Genomic DNA, 25,277 nt, shown 5'->3' with positions numbered 1-25,277 from the left:
AGCCAAGTAATATTACATCCATGGATGGATGAAGGTCCGACAAGGTCATTGGGTCAAACTTCTGCAGGGCCTTTATTTTATTTCCCAATATTTTTGAGAAGGAGATAACTGCGGATGTATAATACTTGATGTTTGATGTCACATTTGGCACAGTATGGTGGTATTCTTTTGGCAATGTAATAGTATTTTACTTACAATAGCATAATGCAATTAATTCATACCAGCACCAAAGAGACAATATAAGGCCGGGGTCACACTTGCGAGTGCAATGTGGGAAACTCACACGAGTCTCTCCCATCGATACCCGGCACTCGGGAACGGAGCGTGCGGCTGCATAGAAATACATGCAGCTGCACACTCCGATCCCGAGTGCCGGTGGTATTGTGGCGAGAGACTTGTGCGAGTTTCTCGCATTGCACTCGCAAGTGTGACCCCTGCCTAGGAGTAGTAGTATCCAAATAAAAAAACCACTATGGTTCCTAACACCATAGCCAGAACAATGGCGTACATCTGGACCAAAAAGAGGGAAGGGCGATAGATTCTCTGGGGCGATTGCATCTTTTACGTAGAAATAATACAATGAATTTCATACTGTCACAACATACACAATAAAAAATATCCTTTCTTCTTCTTCTCCGATAGAGGATGACCTTATCACCAGTTGGCTGGTCAAGTTTCTCCAAAGTTCCTATCAAGACCGTTAATGTTTATTTGTGTTTTGGAGCTGCAGACAAGGAATTGTAAGACATAAAGTTTCCATCAATTCTAGAAACGAATAGAAGCCGGCACAACACACTTTCTAAAAAGGCAATTAAAGGACGGTAATAGAAGCAGCACATTCCGCTCGCACCACGTCCCCCCGCAAGTAACACCGAACTTGACAAAGAACTCACCTGGTAATTGTTCCATCAATATCAGAAATGATGATTTTATCATCCCAATTCCACAAGTAAATGGTGCCCTCACAGCGACACGTCCCCTGGTATTGAGTGGTAACGCTAAACACAACATCATTTGGGCCGTTTTTCAGCTTCAGACTTTTCTGAAATAGAATATAATTAGAGTCAGAACACAATCCACCATCGGCCCAGCGTCAACGCAGGCTTGGGTATAACAACGCCTGAAAATTAGTCTGGGCCGGAGAACCTCTCGGCGGTTGAACAGATATCATTTAGAGGTTTTTTTAGACAATTTTGTGTATTGAGTACATGATAGTACACAGCAATTAGTTTTGCTCAGGCTGTTGGGAATAAAAGTTTTTGGAAAACAAGTCGACAGTAGGAGAACATTATCGCAATCCTACAAATACCAAATTTATAGCTAGAATATGTGAACTGAACATCGTTCTTAGACATCAGTTATGTACAATAAATCAAGAGGCGAGTCCCCAATCACAAGAACTGTCCCCCATCAGAATAGAGCAGAGTCTCTTATGAGCACCACTGCACCATTCAACATTTAGGAGACTTAAGAAAATAGCGCAATCTACCACGCGTATGCAGAAGTGACCTACGCTCTATTCAAATGAAGGATGCGGGACCCATGTTCTCATGATTTCCTGGAGAGGCAAGCTATTTTGCTTGTAGGCCAACCCTTTTAAGTTATGTGGCTCTGACGGCCTCAATTACCCAAGATGGGCCAAACCAAACCATTAGATGACCGTCACTTGGCTATATACAAGCTGAACAGAGGTCATTTACTGGTCTACTGTATGTACACAGCATATGATTGTTCTTTGCATATAGAACATGGTGTTATTGGCAGCTCGTCACCTACTAACATGGGACAATGTGATCATTTTTAAGCCCTTCTCCCATCAACATTTCATCTTCTTAATATATTGCAGTCATCATATTATATAGCACTGTGTAATTACAATTGCTCATTTTGTCTTTCTACCCAAAAAATTCTTTTCTTTTCCATTAGGTCTACCACATTGTATTTTGTTTTTTAAATTGCAACAAAAATGATAATTGAGGAAAAAAATGCAATGCGGCCACAAATCGTGAATGCAGCCTAAACATCAGAGCGTCTAACAAACTTGCATTTTGTTCGTTTAAGTGGTTGCTGGCTTGTTTAGATGCTAGTTGTGAACGACTGTTCCTAGGAAAGCCCATTGCTCAATTATTGGCCCATCTACACGGCCAACATACTATTACAAAATCATTTTGTCACGAGTTTTTTTTTTTTTTTTTTGGCGGGGGGAGAAGCCTTGAAATCCTTTCTAATATCAACAGCCAGAGGAGAACTTTGCCTAAGGAGACCACGGCCCCTCAGATAGTGAATCTGCTCTATGGAAAGTGTAGTACTCCAGGGTGGCCGCGCCAATAAGCTCTGGTTTATACATGGGGTCATGTATATATGGGACTAATATGACATGTAGATGGAGGGGATGACTGTATGAGACTACCTCTTTAAGACACTAAGAGTCAAACTGTAGGAACACTGATGTTTGGCCAACATTAAGGCCTTTCACCCAACGAAATCCAGTAACCCAGTGTCTTTGGAATAAATCTGGCCTCAAGTACCCGACTAGGGAAGTAAAGTGCTATGGAAGCACACATTACATCATATGAGGTAGATAGCTTAGTATGGGAAGAGTTGACCAGACTAGGCTATCTACGACATTTGGCATTGTATGTAGACCAGTGGGCTCTCTTCTGGCCATGTTGGTGGAAAGGGCTGAAGGTGAACTGCACTTTTAAAATGACCGAGTCTATTACACAAATTGGTGCTACATATTTTATATACATACATCAATATTCACTAGGAAACACCATCATACCTCCTACATGCCAAAAACATGTGAAAAAGAGCTAAGAAATGGAAAGAGCTAAGAAATGGAGGCTCAGAAGAAGATCATTATGGCAGCACATTAAGGCTCAGATCACACAACAGTTTTCTCCACATCCGACAAAATCGGTCCGATTAAGCTGATCAGACTCTGATCAGAGTGTGATCCAATTTTCTCAGAGGTGGAGAGAAAAAAAAAAAGTTTCTCTTCCTACTCTATAATGTCAGTTGTGAAAATCGGTCCAATGTTTTCCATGGAACCGAAGATATGAATAGGCGAGTGCCATCTGAATATTGGAGGCAAATCATGCATGCCGCGATTTTTGACTCGGTCTGAGGAAAAATGTTGGACATCGTCACAGCCACATAGAATAACATGGGGACAAGCGCTATCTGTAAAAACGACAGAAATCACTCGTCAGAGCTATACGAGCCCTACGGAAGATTTACCAAGCTAAAATGTACCAGATTTCTTTCTTTTATGACATGCACTCACAAGAGAGGACGCGAAGCGAGGCATGGTATAAAGTGCAGCACAGTGTACCAAAAATGCACCAAAACTTAGACTAGACAGTGCAAGAATGCAAAAAGTTTCTCAAACAGCGTAAGTCCTATGGTAGATCTGGCACATTTTTAACAGTTCATTATGTGTAAAAATTAGACAGGTACAAATGCCCCATTGTGCGTGAACTCTAACCCTTCTTAAATTTTTTATTGTCAATCACCCATTCATTCTTCATTCATTCATTTTTTTTTGCTTCTCACGTCAAACACTTCTTGTAAATCGCCTTACTCCGAGGATACATTTTATTCGATTGTGACTCATTACTGGCTGTGGCCTCTCTCACCAGACATAACCAATTTACTTCCTGTGTTGTACATTGATACATCTAATGGACATCCCTAATGCACTCCCGTCTAACATCAGGCCAATTATACCTAGACTTCTCACGCTACTCACAAAGTGTGAGCCTCAGATAACAAGTACCTCTGTTTTCAGGGTAATGGCTCCATTTCTCTGCGCCTGTCTCAATCTTTATAATGCAGCTAATATTCACTGGGCAGATATAGCAAAGTGCTCAAAAATAGGTTTGCCATTTTTTACTTTAGCACCAATTTTGGTTTGAAATATTAAAGTTTTCACGAAAATTAGGTCTTTCTTTTCTAGTAATAGTTGAAATCCTGCTGCCTATGTATTTTGTAAAACCACCGACATGAATCTGTGTTCTGTTAGCAGATTTCTCCCAACTTGATCATTTCACCAAATTCCAAAATGTCAAGCACTAGGTTACTCCTTTCTGTCTGTCTTTCTGTCTACTGCCTGTTGTCAAATGTAATCTATCTCCAGCAGAAGATATTTCAAGGCAGATTACAGGTGGGGTTTGGAAGGATTATCTGTGAAACTGCACACGGGGGTAACAAAAAGACAATGAATCCTTCCCCACCCCATCTATAATCCATCTTGGATTCTCTGCTGCTGGAGATGGATTACACTTGACAACAGGCAGTAGACAACAGTTCAGGGCAGTCAAGCCATTTGATGACAATGGAAGGAGGAATGAAAACTGAGAAGTGAGGGAAAGTAAGTTTCAGGCACTTTAATGATGATGGTAAAGAGGATCTGATCACTGAAGAGTGAGTGCAAAGCAACAACATGAGAGAGAATTTCCAGACATGTTAAGATTGGGATGTTCTCCAAAAACAGTTTGATCTTGCTATATGGAATGATGGCAGTAAGACCATGCTTTTCTAGAAGTTTTATGTAAGAGGTCAGGTGTGCTTTAAATTCGTTTCCCAAGTTTTAGACAAGTTTTAGACAATCTGTTTTTTCCATAAACCAGTATGTGTGTGCAGGAGTAAGAGGCACCAATTTCATTAAGAGGACATTTTTTCTGTGGTGGGCACCTCGCCAGAAATAATACTCCAGTTATGAACTGGAGTAACATTTTTGACGTAAGTTAGGCCACAACATTTGATGGGTTTATCGGATGGGCGCCGAACGTCTGTGGAGAAAATCTAATCTAGCCGAAGATTTCATCCATTATAAGTTTATGCTTAAAACATACAACTCTGCCCTTCACCTCTCCAAACAAACCTATTTTAACACCCTCATCACCTCGCTGTCCAATAACCCTAAACGTCTCTTTGACACTTTCCATTCCCTACTCAACCCAAGAGTGCAGGCCCCAACCACGGATCTCCGCGCTGACGATCTGGCCAATTACTTCAAAGAAAAAATTGACCACATTCGACAGGAAATTATCTCCCAATCCCTTCATACCATGCACTGTCCTCCCTCCCCCACTGCATCTAGTTCACTCTCTGACTTTGAACCAGTTACTGAAGAAGAAGTAAGCAGGTTCCTTGCATCTTCTCGCCATTCCATCACATCTCATCCAGTCCCTTTTCCCGGGTGTCACCTCTCACCTAACAAAAATATTCAACCTTTCTCTCTCTTCTGGTATTTTTCCCTCCTCATTTAAGCATGCCATCATACACCATTACTTAAAAAACCATCCCTCGATCAAAACTGTGCCGCTAACTATAGACCTGTCTCTAATCTTCCCTTCATCTCTAAACTCCTCGAACACCTGGTCCACTCCTGTCTTATCCGCTATCTCTCAGATGACTCTTCTCGACCCTCTTCAATCTGGTTTCCGCTCTTTACACTGTACTGAAACTGCCCTCACTAAAATCTCTAATGATCTACTAACAGCTAAATCTAATGGTCACTACTCCATGCTAATTCTCTTGGATCTCTGCGCAGCATTCGATACTGTGGATCATCAGTTACTCCTCACTATGCTCCGCTCCATCGGCCTCAAGACACCGTTCTCTCCTGGTTCTCCTATCTCTCTGACTGCTCCTTCACTGTATCTTTTGCTGGTTCCTCCTCTTCTCACCTTCCCCTTACTGTTGGGGTTCCTCAAGAATCAGTCCTAGGCCCCCTCCTCTTCTCTTTGTATACTGCCCCTATTGGACAAACAATCAGTAGATTTGGTTTCCAGTACCATCTCTAAGCTGATGACACCCAATTATACACTTCTTCTCCTGATATCACGCCTGCCTTTTTAGAAAACAACAGTGATTGTCTTACCGCTGTCTCTAACATCATGTCCTCCCTCTATCTGAAACTGAACCTGTCAAAAACTGAACTCCTCGTGATCTCTCCCTCTACTAACCTACCTTTGCCTGACATTGCCATCTCCGTGTGTGGTTCCACCATTACTCCCAAGCAACATGCCCGCTGCCTTGGGGTCATCCTTGATTCTGAGCTTTCCTTCACCCCCCACATCCGATCATTGGCTCGCTCTTCTTATCTGCATCTCAAAAACATTTCTAGAATTCGCCCTTTTCTTACATTCGACACTGCAAAAACTCTTACTGTTTCACTCATTCATTCTCGTCTGGACTATTATAACTCTCTCTTAATTGGCCTCCTTCTTACCAAGCTCTCCCTGCTCCAATCTGTCCTGAATGCTGTTGCCAGGATTATATTCCTCACCAACCGTTACACCGATGCCTCTACCCTGTGCCAGTCATTACACTGGTTACCCATCCACTCAAGAATCCAGTACAAAACTATTACCCTCATCCACAAAGCACTCCATGGCTCAGCGTCACCCTACATCTTCTCCCTGGTCTCAGTCTACCACCCTACCCGTGCTCTCCGTTCTGCTAATGACCTGAGGTTAGCATCCTCAATAATCAGAACCTCCTGCTCCCGTCTCCAAGACTTTTCACGTGCTTCGCCAATTCTTTGGAATGCACTACCCAGGTTAGTAAGATTAATCCCCAAGCCCCCCAGTTTTAAGCGTTTGTTCAGACTGGCCTACCGCCTCAACGCATTAACCTAACTATCCCTGTGTGGCCCATTAAAAACCCTTAAACCTTAATCAGGTTCCTCGCATCATGTTCTCATACACTTTATGCAGTTAATAGCCTCTGTGTCTGTACTGCTACATACTTAGGCTGTTAACTGGTTCATGCAGCTTTACATGAACACCAGAGCCTTACACTATGGCTGGTCCGAGCAACGAAAGCAATTGTTACCATCCACCTCTCGTGTCTCCCCTTTTTCCTATAGTTTGTAAGCTTGCGAGCAGGGCCCTCACTCCTCCTGGTATCTGTTTTGAACTGTGATTTTTGTTATGCTGTAATGTCAATTGTCTGTATAAGTCCCCTCTATAATTTGTAAAGCGCTGCGGAATATGTTGGCGCTATATAAATAAAATTATCATTATTATTATTATGGAATTCGACACGCCCCGTCCAGTTCAAGCCATGCCCACCTTAACCGATGAAGCTAAAACTGGAGGGAAAATGCCCAAATTTGGTAATTTTTTGGCGCAACTTCACGTTGTGCAAAACTGTTGTGACATTTGAAGGCGTTCTATGCCAGTAGTCTAAACACTAGTCAAAAACACCTTGATGATTCCGAGCCTCCCACTGGACTCATGCATTCAAACCCCAGGGATTTCTATGTATATAATACAAGTTTTACGGAAACTTTTCAAACAAGCCTCTATATCTTTCTGCACAGCTTCTCCTTCTTTACACCATGCCATCCAAAGATGGCACTGTATATACAACATTCCCTTTAAAATTATAAATATAAATTTCCTTTCTGGAAACATTGCTTCTAATTTCATTACATAGAACCTATCAGCACATTTTCACATATGGAAGTAGGGAAACTAATATATTACACTTCACTCCCCAATAAAGTGTATTCCTTTGTTTTGCAGAGATCCGTTGTGATAGCTATGAGAAATCTAATATAGAAGAGTTATGATAATCAGGATGGAAGTGCGGTGGGCGTGTGAATGCACTTAGGGTAAACAGTGACACGCCCCCTGTGCACTTCCAGACTGTTTTGCATATGCCTTCTACATCAGATTTCCCATGACTGGCACCAGACTACTACTTCCAAAATGTGCCAACAGGTTCCTTTGAAAGGGTCAACTAGACTCATCATGGGCTATAAATCTACGGAAGAGATGCCGTAATCAGCCCATCGTTACACATAGACTTGATCCGTCCGCATGCCCAGAGACATAATGACGGCTTACGGTGCAGTCTAATAATACAGCATACTGCTGGAAATAGTCATGTATCCGGCACTCACAAGCTGGTCGGAGGTCAGCCGTAGCGTCTTCTTGTACGTAACACCAGATGATGAAAGGTGGCTTTGGTTCGATTGCATGGAGCCTATATTCTGCTTGGCTCCTCTGGGGTCCTCGTCGCTGGACGACGATTCATCCTTCATTCTGGAACAAGCACAGGAAGATGACGTGATCAACCGGAAAATGCATTTGGCCAAGGGCTCATAAAATACATTTGCTCTGACTCGTTGAGTGCATTAATTGATTGTCTATCGAAAGCGTCGTCTCCGGGGAAGATACCGTAAACCTGAATGTTAAACTGTCGATGTGCGAGCCGGACTTGATCCTTCATTCATACCAGACTCCTTCCATTGAGAATAGGGTTTCCTATAATACCCAGCACTCAGATGTGATACGTTCTATGAATCATATGGAGTAAAAATAACCCTGTCTGAATGGTAATCAGATTACATTGCTTTACAGTCAAGGGATCCTGCCAGCCTTAAAAGCGGAGGGAGAAAAAAAAAAGAGAGTGGATTGCACAGAAATTAACCTTTTAATGACAATCTCCATCTTGCCCTTAAAGTACATAGTCACCATGTTAACACCCGACCATTTTTAGGTTCAACATTCCGAGACGATTTATTTAAAGAATATTCATTTTATAACAGTTGGAGCCTAGTTTTTTTTTGCTATGATAGTCTAATTTCCAAGTATGGAGACATCCAGCAGCTGCCACTAGGTTAAAGGAGTCCCTCAAATCTGTACACAAGCCAACCTGTCAATCACTCTTTTTGGACGTTGGGAGCAGGACTACCTGGCTTCCTTTAGGAGTCCTGGCAGCAATTGTGGAAAAAGTAGCTAAATACTGAATCAAATCTTTAATATACCGTATAGCTCTACAGTTTTGACTTTTGGTTATGACGTCTATTTGAGTCACTCAGATAAATGACAAAATGATAAAAGCAGCTACCAGCTGTTCTCGAAACATGCACTTTAAAGGAAATGCGACATCAGAAAATTACACTCATTTTTTTTAAATGAGGTTTTCATGCTAATTAGTTTTATTTTTACGCTTTTTTTTTCAATTTTTCACATCTCTATATAAATTAAAAATAAATAAATCAGAAATCTTGTACACTGTTCATTAATCCTAATACTAGATTCACACTTTCTGTTGGGTACAGAAGACTTTTCAGCAGTCTCATTATCATCACAGATAGAATCACAAGGACGGTATAGAATTACAGACAGTAGTAAGACAGGATTAACCAATAGGTAATGTTACAGCTCGCCTCCTCCTCCTCCCTTCACAAGATCTATCACACAAACGGGGTAGGCATCAACCTATTGCCACTAATGTTCATGAACCCAAGCATCCAACAAGAGCCTTAAGTTAGGCCTAGTGGTGAGGGTGAAAATTGAAAAAAAAAATTATATATATAGAAAGTGATAAAAAACACATTAGCAAAACATAAAAAAATGCATTTAACATAAACCTAAATTAAACAATAGGTCATTTTTTTCTGATGACACATATCCTTTAAATGGAGTTATCCATCGTAAGTAAACTACTTTTTTTTGGAAGGCCTCCTAAAAATAGGCTGATCACAAGGGATTTTCGTTCGGAGACCCCTGTGATCGGCAAGTTGTCGACATGACTGATGGGAATTTAATGCTCTAGACCCACATAATGGTATGTGACGAAATTAAACAGCGCAGAACTGTGGATCTAAAAACTAATTATTGTGAAAATAGATATTTCTTTACCCATCGGTGCAACGTTTCTTGAGGACTTACCTCTGCTCAATGCCACTGCCGGCAGCTTGTTCTCCAGGGTAAGGACCTTTTCCACTTAATCCTTGTTCTGTCTTTGACTCCTAATAAAAATCCGATGCTAAGCCAGTTATTATAAGGTTTGGGCAAGCTATAAGGTACAGAAATATGGCACTTTGCTTACAATATGACAAATCCAGATGTCCAAGGTTTTATCATTTATAACAAGTCATTAAATATCATGGCGCATGTAATATTTATAACTGAGATAATAAAAAAAAATTCTGGTCCAGACTAGAATTCACTTTACCAAGTAGGGACCTGATATGGTACAAACCAAGTTCTCTGGCAAAGAAAGAAATATCATGGAAAATTAATCTGTTACCTTTCCTAATATTTGTCATCGTATAAATCAGATATATAAGCATGGTGCCTCCTTGTAACCCTGCATGTCCCTTATTATTTAATTCCTCTGATGGCATTAGTCCTCCCTTAGGACCTCCGTGATTTTCTCTTTGAAATATCGCAAATCGCAATCTTTAAAAATAATTCTTTCATTTTCCTCCTTATCTCTTGTGATTATTTTATGCAAAATTTTCTGGCCTCTTAATGACGTCAAGAGAAAAGGCCTTCCCTTTAAAGATGTTGGAAAGGCCCTTCAACAATAAACATATTGTGCGATTACCTCTAGATTTGACCTCTAGCAATCAGCTGTAATCTGTGACCAAGTGTGGTTAGTTTCCCTGCAGTGCCTCCGGTGGACAGATTCGGCATTACAGATCTTATAGAACACAGAAGGTTCTTCCCTTGAAGTGCATGGGCATGTTTTGGCCTTAACGCCCCCATATACATTAGATTGCTATTGCCGAGCGATACTTCGGCCAATCGTTTGGCCAACACCCATTTGAACGTCTCTCCCATACACAGGAATACTAGTTTGGCCGACTGCTCTGATGTTCTCTATGAGAAAACAATTATCAGACATCTCTGCCAGTGGCTTATCTCTGGGAGAAGAAAGCAGTTGGCAGACTGAAATCAGACATGCTCGATTGACATCACCCCCAATATTAGTTGGCCGTGCCCTCCATACACCATAACAGTGTTGGCCAAACCCATCAATATCAGCTGGTACGCCCATCATTAGGGGCTTAAGGCACGTTAGTTTATAGTTGGCTGAAGCCGTTGATATTGGCGAGATCAAGCGAAAATGTAAAGCAACTTCCTTACATTTTAGGTATTATATTGGGCCGATAGTTCAGTTGGCAGCTATCTTGGCCGACTTTCCCCTACACAGGAGCAATTGCTCTGCCAAGGGCTCCTGTGTTCTTCATGAGATGAGTGAGCTCCTCTGTGAAATCTCTGGTAGTGGATTATCTCTTAAGAGAACAAAGGATCATCAATTCAAACTGGGACTTACTAGATCCATATCTCCCCCTACGTCAGATGTCAGGGGAGACTCAGGAAGACCCAATACACATTAGATGGTCCGACGATTTAGGAATATAGACTAGTTCAACTAACATTTCTCTAATGTTCATGGGGGCCTTAAAGAAGCACTCCTCCTTCCAACAAAGTTTTTATCAAATTAGTATATTGCAATCATTATATTCTATAGCACTGTGTACTTACAATTGCTCATTTTGCCTTTCTACCCAGTAAATTCTCTTTGCTCTACTCTATGTAGAAACTGGAAGTCTCCTTCCCTGCATAAATCATTCCCCTCTCCAACTCCTGACCCAGCCGCTCCTCCACCTCTTGCTCCAGACTTCTGCAGTGACTCATCACTCATACAGGGGGAAGAGACCTCCTGTTTCTACATAGAGCATTTAGCTAGTCAGTTTTTAATCACGTGATGTCATAGACCTAATGGAAAAGAGAAGACTTAGGCTACTTTCACACTAGCGTCGGGCTCGGCCCGTCGCTGTGCGTCGGGCCGACGTTCCCGACGCTAGCGTTGTCTCCGCCGCACAACGGGGGCAGCGGATGCATTTTTCCAGCGCATCCGCTGCCCCATTGTGAGGTGCGGGGAGGCGGGGGCGGAGTTCCGGCCGTCGTGAGCAAAAAACGTTACATGTAGCGTTTTTTGGTCCCGACGGTCCGCCGCTGCACGACGCATCCGTCGCACGACGGGTGCAACGTGTGGCAATCCGTCACAATGCGTCGCTTAATGTTAATCAATGGTGAAAAAACGCATCCTGCAAACACTTTTGCAGGATGCGTTTTTTCGGCAAAACGACGCATTGTGACGGAATGCAGTTAACGCTAGTGTGAAAGTAGCCTTAGCTGGGTAGAAATGCAAAATGAGCAATTGTAAGTGCTATATAATATGATGACTGCAATATAATAAGAGGATAACAATTGTGATGGTAGTGCCTCTTTAATTCCATTGGCCAATCCTTTTTTTAGGTGCAGAAATAAGCTGATGCCACAGTAGCCTGGCAGCGACTCTTTCATAGAGAACACTTATGGGGGAGTTGGGAGAGAACTGTTGGCTGAGCGATCAGAGCCTTCAGTAGTCGTTCTCTACTCTAATAGATAAGACCTGAATATGGTTACCGACCACCAATTTACTCTTCTAGGGCATAAATCTTTACATTTCTGAGTCATAAGCCACACATTGTCGAATTATACGGAAAAAAAACAAAACAAAATGGGAGCCTGATAACAACTGCTTACCACTTTTATATTGTTGTTCCTTCCACGCCAAGAAAACCACCATCTTCCACCCTTTTTGGGCATCTTGTCTCTCATCAGAGTATCCACAGTAACCTGTGATAAATGCACGGCGACCACAGTAACGTAAAAGAAAGCAAAAAACAGAAATATCTAAATGAATAAAAATGATAATGTAAAACAAAACTAAAAAAAAGTAACAGGTAAAAAAAAGCAGTGAAGCAACAACAAGCAAGCAAGCAAGCAAGCACGTGTATGAGAAACATACATACTGTCTGCTGGCCACAGAGACTAGAAAAACAAAATCTAATGGAATCTACCACTGCACAGACGTAATCAAAGCACGAGTACTTGAAAGAGAATGAGAAGAAGAAAATATAAAAACATATAAAAGTCTGTTAGTATTGGGAATCTGGGCAGAGCGAGCGCCGTTCTTTCATTACTTCCTCACAGGTACGGACTGTGGATGAAATTCAGCCCTGGCATTTGAAATCACACAGGCCCATGGTGTCCCCGTCCTTAATAACCAGATGGGATATATTACTAATATTACCCTGAATGGAGGAAAGGAAGATTTACTACAAGACCAATATTTCTAATTATACCCATGGCATGCTGAGGTAAGTGATGGAGTGACCGGCTTTGTACTCCGTCACAAATGATAACAGTATGGGTGCATTGAGAACATTGATTCTGTTAACAATGTAGCACACAAGGCAGCCCACAACCTGACCAGCCCTTCTGGCATTTGCCAGAATTGCCAAATGGCCAGTCCGGTCCTGCTTCCTCAGGATGTCTTCATAACAATTTTTCATTCCATTGCTTCATCCAAACTTTTTATTTGGGCAAACCTATAGAAATGATCTAGGTACGGTAAGATCTCAATCTGCGTCACGTGTAGAACAAAAGATTCAAGTCCTAAGAAACCTGTCTCACAACTGCAATGAACTGTGCCATGGCACCTTCCCACTTGGCAAATATTTATCTTGTTTTTCAGGAACGCAGCATTTGGCTTGTTAATCCATATGCAAATGAGGCATTAAGTGCTAGGGGGACATGACTGAGCACTTAAAGAGAATCTGTCACCATGTTTTTGCTATGTAATATGAGAGCAGCATGATGTAGGAGCTAAGACCCTGATTTCGGCGATGTGTCACTTGCCGGACTGCTTGCTGTCATTTCGATACAATCACTGTTTTCTCTGCTGCAGATCTAGCAGTGCTCTGAATGCTGAGCCCTGTATAGCCCTGGCCACAACACTGTTTGGCAGCTTTCTGTGAACATTTTACATTGACAGAAAACTGATAATTTGTGGTGAGGCTGGGATTACATACAGCAGTTGACTGGGAGGCACGAGACACCTAGTCCTGTAGGGATAATCTGCTGATAACACCCTGATTTTATTTTAGCAACACATCCTTGTAAGTGACACTTACTCTCAGCCCCTTTATCATGCTGCTCTCAGATTACATTCCAAAAACCCTGTGACAGATACCCTTTAACAAGCCCCTGCCTCCTGAGGTTGTTTCTCCGCCCAGCACCAACTCTTTTTAGCTTGATTGATAGCTGACTGTTTGTGTGACGTCAGGTACCGGACAAGGAAATCAGACAGTGAGCTATCACTCAAGTAAAGAGGCTAGTGTTAGACCTCTTTGGTTGGACCTCTCATTAGAGCGCCACATAGGGGTCAACGGACCTTCATAATGTATGGGAGCCCAGAGATGGCTACACCATGCTAAACCAGAACTTTCCCATCACTGTTCCTGAGCTATGCACCATGAATCTCTCACATACAAACTCATTTCCAGATTGCTAGGGGCCACATAGAATGGCATTATGGGCCACGTGTGTCTCCTGGGTCAGAGGTTGCTCATTTGTGCTCTAAAACATGGCCTGGTCATACTCCATACATGATAATAATGGTAAAATAATAAAAGACATCACAAGTTTAACGAAAGCCTGGAGTCACGCCTTTTCCCCTACGGACCATAGACAAGTGATGTCAGCTGGCCAACAGATGGGAATCCAATTGGTTTTTCCGAGTTTCTTAGAACTTTGTATTGTGTTGTACCCAATGCAGGGGCCGATAGAGTGTGTATCTCACTCCGAGTCTCTCCGAGGATGCATTCACATGTCCGTGATTTCCATACCAGCCGTGGTTATCATGACCACAACTCTCAAAAGCCTCTTGAATGCCTTTAAAGGGGTTGTCCAGGCTTGGAATCACTTTATGTGACTGCCGACTTGTGAATACTCACATTGCATGCACTGCACACTGTGAGGATTCTCTGGAATGCCTCCAGAAGCGATGGGCACATACCCCGAACTATGTAATTTACATTCATTCGGTCACATTCCAACTAGACTTATGTGGTCTTGCTTGGTGCAAGTGTATTGATAGAGGCCGGACATGTCTAGTCGGAATGTGGTCAGAAGTATACACAACTTGAGCAAGTTCAAGGAAGAGCTACCAGGATGGTGAGCAGACTGCAAACTATGTCCTACGAGGAACGGTTAAAGGATCTGGGAATGTTTAACTTGGAAAAATGAGGAGACTTAATAGCTGTCTACAAATATGTCACAGTGCAGCGGGATCATCTATTGAAAAGGAGTAGCTACAGATAAGATATTAGAAAAAACTTTAACAGTGAGGGTGATCAATGAGTGGAACAGGCTGCCATGAGAGGTGGTGAGTTCTCCTTCAATGGAAGTCTATTGACAAACAGAATGGTAACACCCAGTTCACTGCTTTCCAGGAGGAATAACAGAAGAACTGCACAGTTCTATGACAAAATTCTAAAGAATTTTATTTAATGGAAAATACAAACAGAGATATACTGTGGCATTCATCGCCATATCATGCCCGGAACACAATTTCCTCGTCGTCCCTTTAAACACGCATTTGTTTGCTGCTTGTTACTATTTTACATTCAATAAAAGAAGACAACGTTTTTTGCTCCACCTCTTGCAATAATTCAGATTATAATTTGCGATCATAAATAAACTCTGGGAGAGAGAAATGGTTGGGTATGATCCATCCGGCGCTGGTAAACAGCCTCCGAATAAATACTAAACTTGTTTGAATAGCCATAGCCTGAAGATTAGATAATCAACCATTGTGCTCTGGGAAAATGGAGCATTCGCAAACAAATAATTCTATTTCTAACCACCTTGAAAGAATAGCGCTCAGCCATAATGGGTAATTACATGATTCATGTCTTATTATTCTCCGCATAAACAAAACACGTTCTAATGGAAAATGTTGCTGCGCGACCAATCTCATCTGATGAAAAAGCGCCTGACAATAGGACACCTCAATTATATTTATACGTGAATAATACGTCGCCAGTGGCAACCAAATGGAGGAAACGGCAAAAAGCTTTTCTTTCCGGCAATAATATTTTGTCTCTAACCTCATAAACCAAGATCCCTTGCCACGAGTAGAACACGGCTCGAGACATTGCCGCAGTCAGGAAAACAACGGAAGTCTGCGGGATCATTCCCGTTGTAAAGGTTGATTGAAAAGTGAAAATTCGCTATTTGACTGGATGATGAGGGTTTATCGCTAAGAAGAGATTTCAAAATGTGTTGTTGGTTTATAAAAAAAATGCTTCTTCCCATTTATTGACCCATGTAAAACAGGCCACCGGTCAGCCATCAAGCAAAACACTGGATCGATAATGTCTGCAGAAAAATCATCGTTATCGGCAGCACATTGCCCGTATAAACGGGGGATGTGCTGCCAAGAACCTACAGGCTGCATGGAGACAGATCGTACTAATGATTGTTCCGTCTCCATACGGTTGCATCAGCCTCTCTCTGGCTGTAAGGTAACCAGCTGCAGCACAAGTTTCCCCCCACTGTCTGCAATAGACCAGACACAATGATGGTGCCCATTCCCCGAAGATACAGGTAGGAAAGAGCTATGACTTCTGATCTCCCCACACACAAGCATGCCCAGATGAGAGTTCATGTGTCCTTCATGAGGAGAGCACTCTAGCCAGTTTATCTACTGCAGCAACAAAATGTTCAATCATAGTTATTCAACATGCCCAGTCCTTCTATCAACCCAAATAACATCAGCGAAAAGTCAGGACTCTGAATAGGGAAACTTCTATAAACATTATATGGTAATCCAACCCCATGAAAATCGACATGCTTGGCCAATCAACTTGTCTAGTCTGCATGTCTCTTGCTGTAAAGCAACCAGCTGCACCAGGAGCCTCCCCCCACCCACTGCTAAGTCTGCAGTAAGAGATCAGGCACTGTACAGGTGATTATTCACCTTAGATACCAGAGAGCCCTACCATACACATGCACGTTCAGCTGAGCGTGCATGCGAAGAGAGCATAGTAGGCAGCTGCCAGACACTTCTGGCAGCATCTTATCCACTGGGGGAACAAAAAGGGTCAGGCGTTATATTGTTACTTCCCTGACCCAAACAACATTTGTTGGGGTAAAGTTGGGAGACCCCTCTACTACTCTTAAGTCCAAACCAACCGGAGTCAGAGTATTTGGTTGACATTGATCAAGTGTGTATAAACCCCATTGCTTTGGTAAAGCCTTACCCTCTTTAGCTAAATCTGCACATCAATAGCACTGTATACGCTAAGCGCTCACATCGATGAACTTCCAACATCAGTGACCTACTATTTTTATGTAAAACATGCCAACTATCACAAATTCTTATACAATTTGAAGACTATAGAAATTCAATATGTGCAATATAACATAAAGGGGGTTTTCATCTTAATGGGTTATTCCTAAGATAGTAAGGTATCCTATATCCTACAGCCGCACTCTTGAGATTTTCCAGCAGTCGAACCTGCAGCGATCAGCAAGATATTATTATTCTATGAATATCAAATAATTTATTATCTTTGCAATAACCCTTGAAATAAGTTGAAAATGCTCAGTAGATCGGATTAATAATATATACATCCCCATACGTACCAACAAATGAATCCAAAGTCTTGAGCCATGTTATGCCCATCCAACCCCACGACCCACCACCACCTTTTGCGGCTGGGAACACCTCCCAGATTAGCCTTTCAGTACAAATTTTCATGTCACCTCTGCAGGTCTGTTAGCGAAAAGGTCCTATGAACATAAGGGCTGTTGGCCAGTACGCACACCCTAAGGACTTTCCAAAAACACGTGCCTGGCTCAGATCTTTCCTTTAGGTTATGAGCGAACAGAATTTTTCTAGGAGTTTTTGGAGCGGAATCTCTCCAAATATCAAAACTCCGGTCAGTTTCTACTCCAAAAACATTCACGATTAAGGGTAATTTTACACAGAGATTTTTGGGAAAAAAATGACTTTTTTTTTTGAGCCAAAGCCCTCAAATAGAATATTTCCACCTGGTTGCTGAGGACATCCATGAGAAAACGTTATGTGGGTGAACATGCCTTTTAAGTAAATTTGGATGCCGAATGGAAAAGTCCTCACTTCCCCTCTTATATTCAACATCATCAGAGCTTTTATGGGAGGAGCTAAAAGAGGAAGTGGTTCTCGCTTTACGTTAGTGTTGGAAATGTGTTAGTTATGGTGTTTTGCCAGGCGGTCATTAGCAGTGATATTAGTACCTTAGCTGGCAGGACACTAGTGATCAACCACACATAATATATAGAGACGGGATCTGCTGTCTTGCTTATGCCTACCTTAGGCAAAGGTTTCTGGAAAGCCTGCATGGCCAGGAGAACAGGGGCGGCTGTTGGCCAATTGTAGTATCTGCGAAGGAAATCATGAGGTTAGATGGCGTCTATATCTGAAGAACTGAAGTGAATGCAAAAGAAATCAAGATCTGTGGTGCATCAGGAGGCAAGAATATGTTAAAAACATGAAAAAAATAAATAAAAGATACCCTACTACCAGTGTCGGACTGGGGTGCCACAAGTGACCAACTCCAGGGCCCCACATTTGAGTTACATGCACAGGGGCCCACCGGAGGATTCCCCTGTTCTCCTGTGGGTCAGTCCAAGCCGGCCTACTACCCCCCCAAAAAATGGTCATGTCAAGTAGTGAAGCATTGCCTCCGTCAGCAGAGCACATGACAATAACAACGTTCGGTCCTATGAATTATTCATCGCTAGTTTACATATATGCAAACGACGCAGATCGCCGAGATGGAAAAGTCAAATAAGACTTTTCAGCATCAATTTTTTATTTTTTAGAAGCAACCGCTCTAACTCAGCATTTTTACACAGTCGCTATGGAAACTGATGACTGCTAATATCTCTAATTAAGTGAGGAATAAATTATAACAATGAAAACTTTCTCCTGCAAAACTCAACACTCGGATGTCAGTGGCCTCATAGACTACGGCACGATGTGCCCCTTTCACCTCTACAACTCTGTCATCGAAATCGGCAGCATCAATATTTTAGGTTTCTCCTGATTAAGAAGGACGAGGAGTTCTATACACTTAGGACAAAGAACAATTCCCGTGTCCCACCACACAAACATAAGACCGGAAAAATAGATAATCGATATGCAGCAGCCAATAAGAGTCATATATTGTACAGCCGAATACACAACTGCCCCTTAGTGGTGGCAAAAGGCAGCTGTGATTCTTAGGCAGGTGCATTTTAGGACCACAATGTCATGACCAAGAACAGCGATATCTCCATTAACCGCTGGAATTCACTAAAAAGTTATGTAAATGACCCCATTGAGAAAAATGTCAACAGTATTCAGGATCTATGTGATACAGGTCTCAAATATTGCTGAGGTCTCAGAGGAAGAGAGATGATGCAATAAATCACTTAATTTTAGGGAGTTCAAAACTCTGTTCCAATTTATTGCTTACAGTGGAATTTTCATTCAGAAAAACTTGCAACAAAATTTCCGTGTCCGCCTCCAGCTCCTCCCTCCTCCATAGAGCCTTATAAGCACCAACTGTCACCTCCAGCTCCTCTCTCCTCTATACAGCCTTATAAGCACCAACTGTCACCTCCAGCTCCTCCCTCCTCCATAGAGTCTTATAGGCACCAACTGTCACCTCCAGCTCCTCCCTCCTCCATAGTCTTATAAGCACCAACTGTCACCTCCAGCTCCTCCCTCCTCCATAGAGCCTTATAGGCACCAACTGTCACCTCCAGCTCCTCCCTTCTCCATAGAATCTTATAGGCACCAACTGTCACCTCCAGCTCCTCCCTCCTCCATAGAGTCTTATAAGCACCAACTGTCAACTACAGCTCCCCCCTCCTCCATAGAGCCTTATAAGCACCAACTGTCACCTCCAGCTCCTCCCTCCTCCATAGAATCTTATAGGCACCAACTGTCACCTCCAGCTCCTCCCTCCTCCATAGAGCCTTATAAGCACCAACTGTCACCTCCAGCTCCTCTCCCCTCTATACAGCCTTATAAGCACCAACTGTCACCTCCAGCCCCTCCCTCCTCCATAGAGTCTTATAGGCACCAACTGTCACCTCCAGCTCCTCCCTCCTCCATAGTCTTATAAGCACCAACTGTCACCTCCAGCTCCTCCCTCCTCCATAGAGCCTTATAGGCACCAACTGTCACCTCCAGCTCCTCCCTCCTCCATAGAATCTTATAGGCACCAACTGTCACCTCCAGCTCCTCCCTCCTCCATAGAGTCTTATAAGCACCAACTGTCAACTACAGCTCCCCCCTCCTCCATAGAGCCTTATAAGCACCAACTGTCACCTCCAGCTCCTCCCTCCTCCATAGAGCCTTATAGGCACCAACTGTCACCTCCAGCTCCTCCCTCCTCCATAGAGTCTTATAAGCACCAACTGTCACCTCCAGCTCCTCCCTCCTCCATAGTCTTATAAGCACCAACTGTCACCTCCAGCTCCTCCCTCCTCTATAGAGCCTTATAAGCACCAACTGTCACCTCCAGCTCCTCCCTCCTCCATAGAGCCTTATAGGCACCAACCGTAACCTCCAGCTCCTCCCCCCTCCATAGAGTCTTATAAGAACCAACAGTCACCTCCAGCTCCTCCTTCCTCCATAGAGCCTTAAGGCACCAACTGTCGCCTCCAGCTCCTCCCTCCTCCATAGAGTCTTATAAGCACCAACTGTCACCTTCAGCTCCTCCCTCCTCCATAGAATCTTATAGGCACCAACTGTCACCTCCAACTCCTCCCTCCTCCATAGAGCCTTATAAGCACCAACTGTCACCTCCAGCTCCTCCCTCCTCCATAGAGTCTTATAAGCACCAACTGTCACCTACAGTTTCTCCCTCCTCCATAGAGTCCTATAAGCACCAACTGTCACCTCCAGCTCCTCCCTCCTCCATAGTCTTATAAGCATCAACTGTCACATACAGCTCCTCCCTCCTCTATAGTCTTATAAGCACCAATTGTCACCTCGAGCTCAGCAATAGTACAAATCTGTTTTCTCTGAAGACAGATTTTACCCATGAACTGACAGTGAGAGATCAGATGAGATTCCTCTAATGAGATCTATGACAACGTTGCATATTTTCACATGTATTATTAATTTATTGGAACAATACAATAAAATGACAGTTCCTCATTAAAAAGGGTTTTCCAGGTCTTCGATACTAATGACCTATCCTTGGTAGAGATTAAAAAATCAATTCATCAGAAATTAGTTACCAATTTCCCCAAATTTTGGATTCTCCGGAATTCAAATTTTTAGTGAGTGAATTTACAGAAATCTAGGTCACGTGGGGTGTGACGCATAGCATTGGTAGTACCTGGGGCAGTACACGTCAATGATTGGCGTCATGCCCTACGGCACCGCATGACATCCCAAGATGGTAGGGAAGAAACAGAATACTAAGTCGGGATCTGTGATGACAGAAGAGGGGAAGGCCTAGGACAGGCAACTATAATTTTTCATTATTCTTTAACCTCTTCCCTCCCCTCTTATTTTGCGTTTGGATCATCACGGAGAGACCTGGTAGCATAATAAATGTCTTTTCGGTGCACTTTCGATTCAGACCTAATTTTAGTTGTATCAAATGGAATCTGACAGGTGATTTGAGCGAAATCTGCCCAAACTTAACTTCGGGAGATTTGGAGGTCCGGCTCCCCACCAATTAGATGTTTGTGGCTTCTGTAGAGGATAGATGTACAGAGCTGGAACATCACAGCTCCATGCTCTATTTAGGGCCCTCTGTCGGGTACTGCAGATCGGTTCCTAATGATTTTTTGGTAGCTGAGATACAATACCAATAGGTTATGGATATCAAAGTCATGGACAACCCCTCTAATACATCGACATTTGGTCGCCAATAGAAGGCGCCTTCTACATTGTGTGCCATTATTGATTCCAGCGTATAGATGCATGCAGTAAGTTTGCCTTAGATGACAATTTCTATTTTTCAAGGAAACAGGCACAATATCGATTATAGCCCTACATTTCCTGTCTTTTTTTTTTTAAGTAAACTTTCACCAGTTTGAGCATGCTGAGCTGGCCACACCATAAAATCGTAGCATAGTTACTACAGAGCTGAGTAAAAAAAAATCTTTACATTTTTTAATTTCTCCTCTCCATTGTGGAGATATTCACTCCGACAGGGAGTTACGAAAAATCCTTTGGGGGCGTGTACTTTTTCCCCTGCATAAAGCTGTCCAGTCATAAGGAGGAGAAGTCATGGGGGGAAAAATGAACAACAAAAAGAAGATCAAAAGATCATCACTTCTCCTGTGAGATGTAATGATAGACAGCCCTGATTTCTGCATCTACTGTGCAGTATGGAGCAGAGCTGAGGGTCATTACACCTTCCGCTTTCATCCCACAGCAGTCAGTTTGGGGGGAAGAGGGAGTAGAGCTCTAGCTGAATGTGATTACAAGCACCTCTGTAGCTCTCATCTTACAACGCTGTCAGCTCTGGTGTAACCCCCTCTCCCAACACTGACTGCCGTGAGATGAAAGATGGAGGTGTTTGTAATCACTCTCAGCTCCACTCTACTCTACACAGTAGATGCAAAGATCAGCGTTAGAGCAGGGCTGACTATCATTAAAGGGCTTGATCACTACCAGGACAACCCCGTCTTGATCCAAATGTTTGGCCCTCATAAAATAATAAAACCTATACTCACCTCCCGTATTTTGCGCCGTTCAAGAGGTGTTGGCACTCTCGGTCTCGGGGCTCCGCTGCTGCTATTGTGACATGTGACTCGGACATGAGGAGGAAGTCCAGGCTACAGTTGATCTCAGACTTCTTCTTCCTGTTCAATTCGACAGGCAACGGGGACAGTGAAGCCAGAGGTGATTGAGCGCCAGCATCACGTGTCACAACAACCACACGGGAGCCCTGTGAGACAGAGTGCTCACACCGCGGGAACAGCGCCAGCATGGCAGGTGAGTATAAGCTTTATTATTTTATGGGGGCCAAGCGAGGGGTATGAGAAGAAGTTGTCCAAGTAGTGGACAACGTCTTTAAATCTCACAGGAAAAACAATGTGCTTCTGACCTTTTGGGGGCGTGTTCTTTTTCTCCCCTGCATGACTGCACCTGTTTATGATTGGTCAACCTTATGCAGAGGAAAAAGTCAAAGATCTAGTAACGTTCACCTTGGACTTATCATAACTTAGAACCAAAGCCTGACAAGCTAATATCACTGAAATGGAAATGAGAAGTTAAAGAATAAAAAACTATGTTTTATTTATGTCTATTTCATGATGTGACCAATTTAGCATGCTCAAACTGGTGAAAGGCCCTTTTTTATACATAATCAGTGTGTCCAATGACATCAGTGGTGGCAGAAAAATTGTAGACAACTTTTGCAAAGTACTGTTTCCATAGTAACCACAGAATATCTTCGATATCTTTACTAGCAACATGAGAATGGTTTATATTGGTCACGGTCTATGGGTATATGTGAGGTTTGGCTCCAGAATACAGAGCCGTTTCCGCTTCAGATGATTATATTCCTTTGACGTTCCAGCCAGAAAGGACCATTCATGGATGACAGAGCAGAGGCACTATTGTCGTGGTGTGAATATATATAGGGTTGAAGCTTCTATTCTTCCTTTTCCATACCTCCTGACAACTGCATCCCCATTTTTTGGAATTTTTAAAGATCCACTCAATGATTTATACTTGGGAACACCCACAAAACATCCCATAAATGCTCACTTTCGTGGAAATTTTCTTCTGTACTGTCCATTTTCTTTACCTACTTTGTAGTTTCCTGCAAAAAATGGAATGTTTGTGCAGCTCTATATATAAATGTAAATATAAAACCCGTCTCAAGAGCTTGTGCATCACGGACAAGACCGTCAACACGAGCGCCGCAGCAGCGACTGGCCGACTGCCTCCCCAGAGTGAGAGCAGCTTCAGGTTAGAGACTAGTTTTTTTGGTTTATTCATGGGTAGCACAATTCAACCGCTCTTAATAATATACAGATTACTAATAATTAAGTCCTAATCTGATCAATACTTACTTATTTCCAATTTTCACAACTAGGTTTGGATCATCAATGATTGCCGGATTCTCGACAAACTGCTGATACGTCACTACTTGCTCTATAAACTGCTCTGTGGAGACAAAAACGTGAAAAATGGAATGTAAGTTACAGATATAGAAATATTGATAGTTTTTAGGCATAGATTGGATTTTGTCAATCCTTTTCAGAAACAGCGCCACTCTTTTGGGTAGGTGAGGCATGGTACTGCAGTTCATCTCTTATTTTTTAATCTTAGCTCCCTTAAGTTTTTGTGTTAATGTGCTGCATTAATAATGAAGGCATTCCTTTCCTACTTTCACAAATGGGCACAGTGGTGAAAACGGCAGGAATTATTTCATTTTCATTCTATTTTCTAAGCAGAAATAAAACCATGACCTTGTAAACAAGTATCTGCTGTTCTATGACTGATTTTCATTCAGACGCCCTAATATGTAATTTTCAGCCAGTCAAAGTTTCCGAGTTTTCTCTAGTGAGAGTGTCTCTCACAGTAATATAGGCTGGATGTGAGCTCATATATCAGCACAGCTTCTATCCTGCACTTATTTCCTCATGGGCTTTTTTTTTAGCCTGCTTTCTCTGCTCATCCTTAGATATCATCTCTCCTCTCACCTGTGAAAATCTGTGTACAAACCAGTCCCTGCATTATATCTGTACCATTGAAAGAAGGGCAGGGGAGAGCAGAGACCGATCAGAGCTCTGCCAGAATTTAAGTATCTTTATCCAGATTGCAGCTTTTTTTTCTGAAAGCTATTTAGAGCGTTGCTCAACTTTTTTTTCTATTGTTCCTTTGCTTCCTAAATGCAAAGTCTGTCCAGAGGTGTACATAGCGTATCATTCTTATTTAGATTGTGTGAATACGGAGGACATTACAATACAAATGACTAACACTAATAAATATAATAATAGTACGATTAAATAGTGAATAAATAATACTTGTATTGGATAATCCCTCCAGGGAGTATTATAGTCAGTCTTGGATTATGGCAGGGTCCCGATTCCACGTAATCCCATAATAGCTGCCACATATAGGAGAGTTTGCCTTTTCCAAGAAATCCCCTTTAAAGAGGACTTGTCAATTGCCATTGATATATTATATATTTTTTTTATCTGGTGTCGATGCCGCTGTTCTCCTGAATCCGACGCTGTATTACATGCGTTCCTGCGCCTCTCCTTTCCTGAGATATGGCCCTCTCTTTCTGTATGTGATTGTAGCCTTTTTAGCCAAGTGGGCGTGAGCCGCAAGTCTTCAGTAGAGGGAACTCTTGAAGACCACACCCACCCAGTTGGCTAATAATAAATAAAAAACATACATGGAAGAGAGGGCCATATCTCAGGAACGGAGAGGCGCAGGAACAAAAGAAAAACAACGCCAGATTCAGGAGAACAGCGGCATTTACGCCAGGTTAAAAGAAAAATAAACCTACATATTATGTTGATTGACAGGCCATCCTTAACCACTAAATAAACAAAATATTCTTACAAAAGAAGTGGAAATTTACTAAAAAATACTTTAAAAAACTG

General features: G+C 42.5%; 1 protein-coding gene across 4 annotated transcripts in view; it reads right to left on the bottom strand.

The window, feature by feature from the left end:
• Positions 1–25,277, bottom strand: part of LPIN1 (lipin 1) — a 274,958-nt gene that overhangs the window by 16,359 nt on the left and 233,322 nt on the right. For all 4 annotated transcript variants that reach the window (XM_077291442.1, XM_077291443.1, XM_077291444.1 and 1 more), the window contains exons 10-15: positions 23,733–23,826; positions 18,009–18,078; positions 12,351–12,443; positions 9,699–9,778; positions 7,922–8,063; positions 894–1,042 (exon numbers count right to left, since the gene is read on the bottom strand). In XM_077291442.1, coding sequence (XP_077147557.1) covers positions 894–1,042; positions 7,922–8,063; positions 9,699–9,778; positions 12,351–12,443; positions 18,009–18,078; positions 23,733–23,826 — 628 coding nt within the window. The remainder of the gene's footprint in view (positions 1–893; positions 1,043–7,921; positions 8,064–9,698; positions 9,779–12,350; positions 12,444–18,008; positions 18,079–23,732; positions 23,827–25,277) is intronic.

Source organism: Ranitomeya variabilis, chromosome 2, assembly GCF_051348905.1.
Source record: "Ranitomeya variabilis isolate aRanVar5 chromosome 2, aRanVar5.hap1, whole genome shotgun sequence".
Lineage (NCBI taxonomy): Eukaryota > Metazoa > Chordata > Amphibia > Anura > Dendrobatidae > Ranitomeya > Ranitomeya variabilis.
Note: the sequence above shows the minus strand (reverse complement) of the source record. Positions and strands in the feature narration are given on the sequence as shown.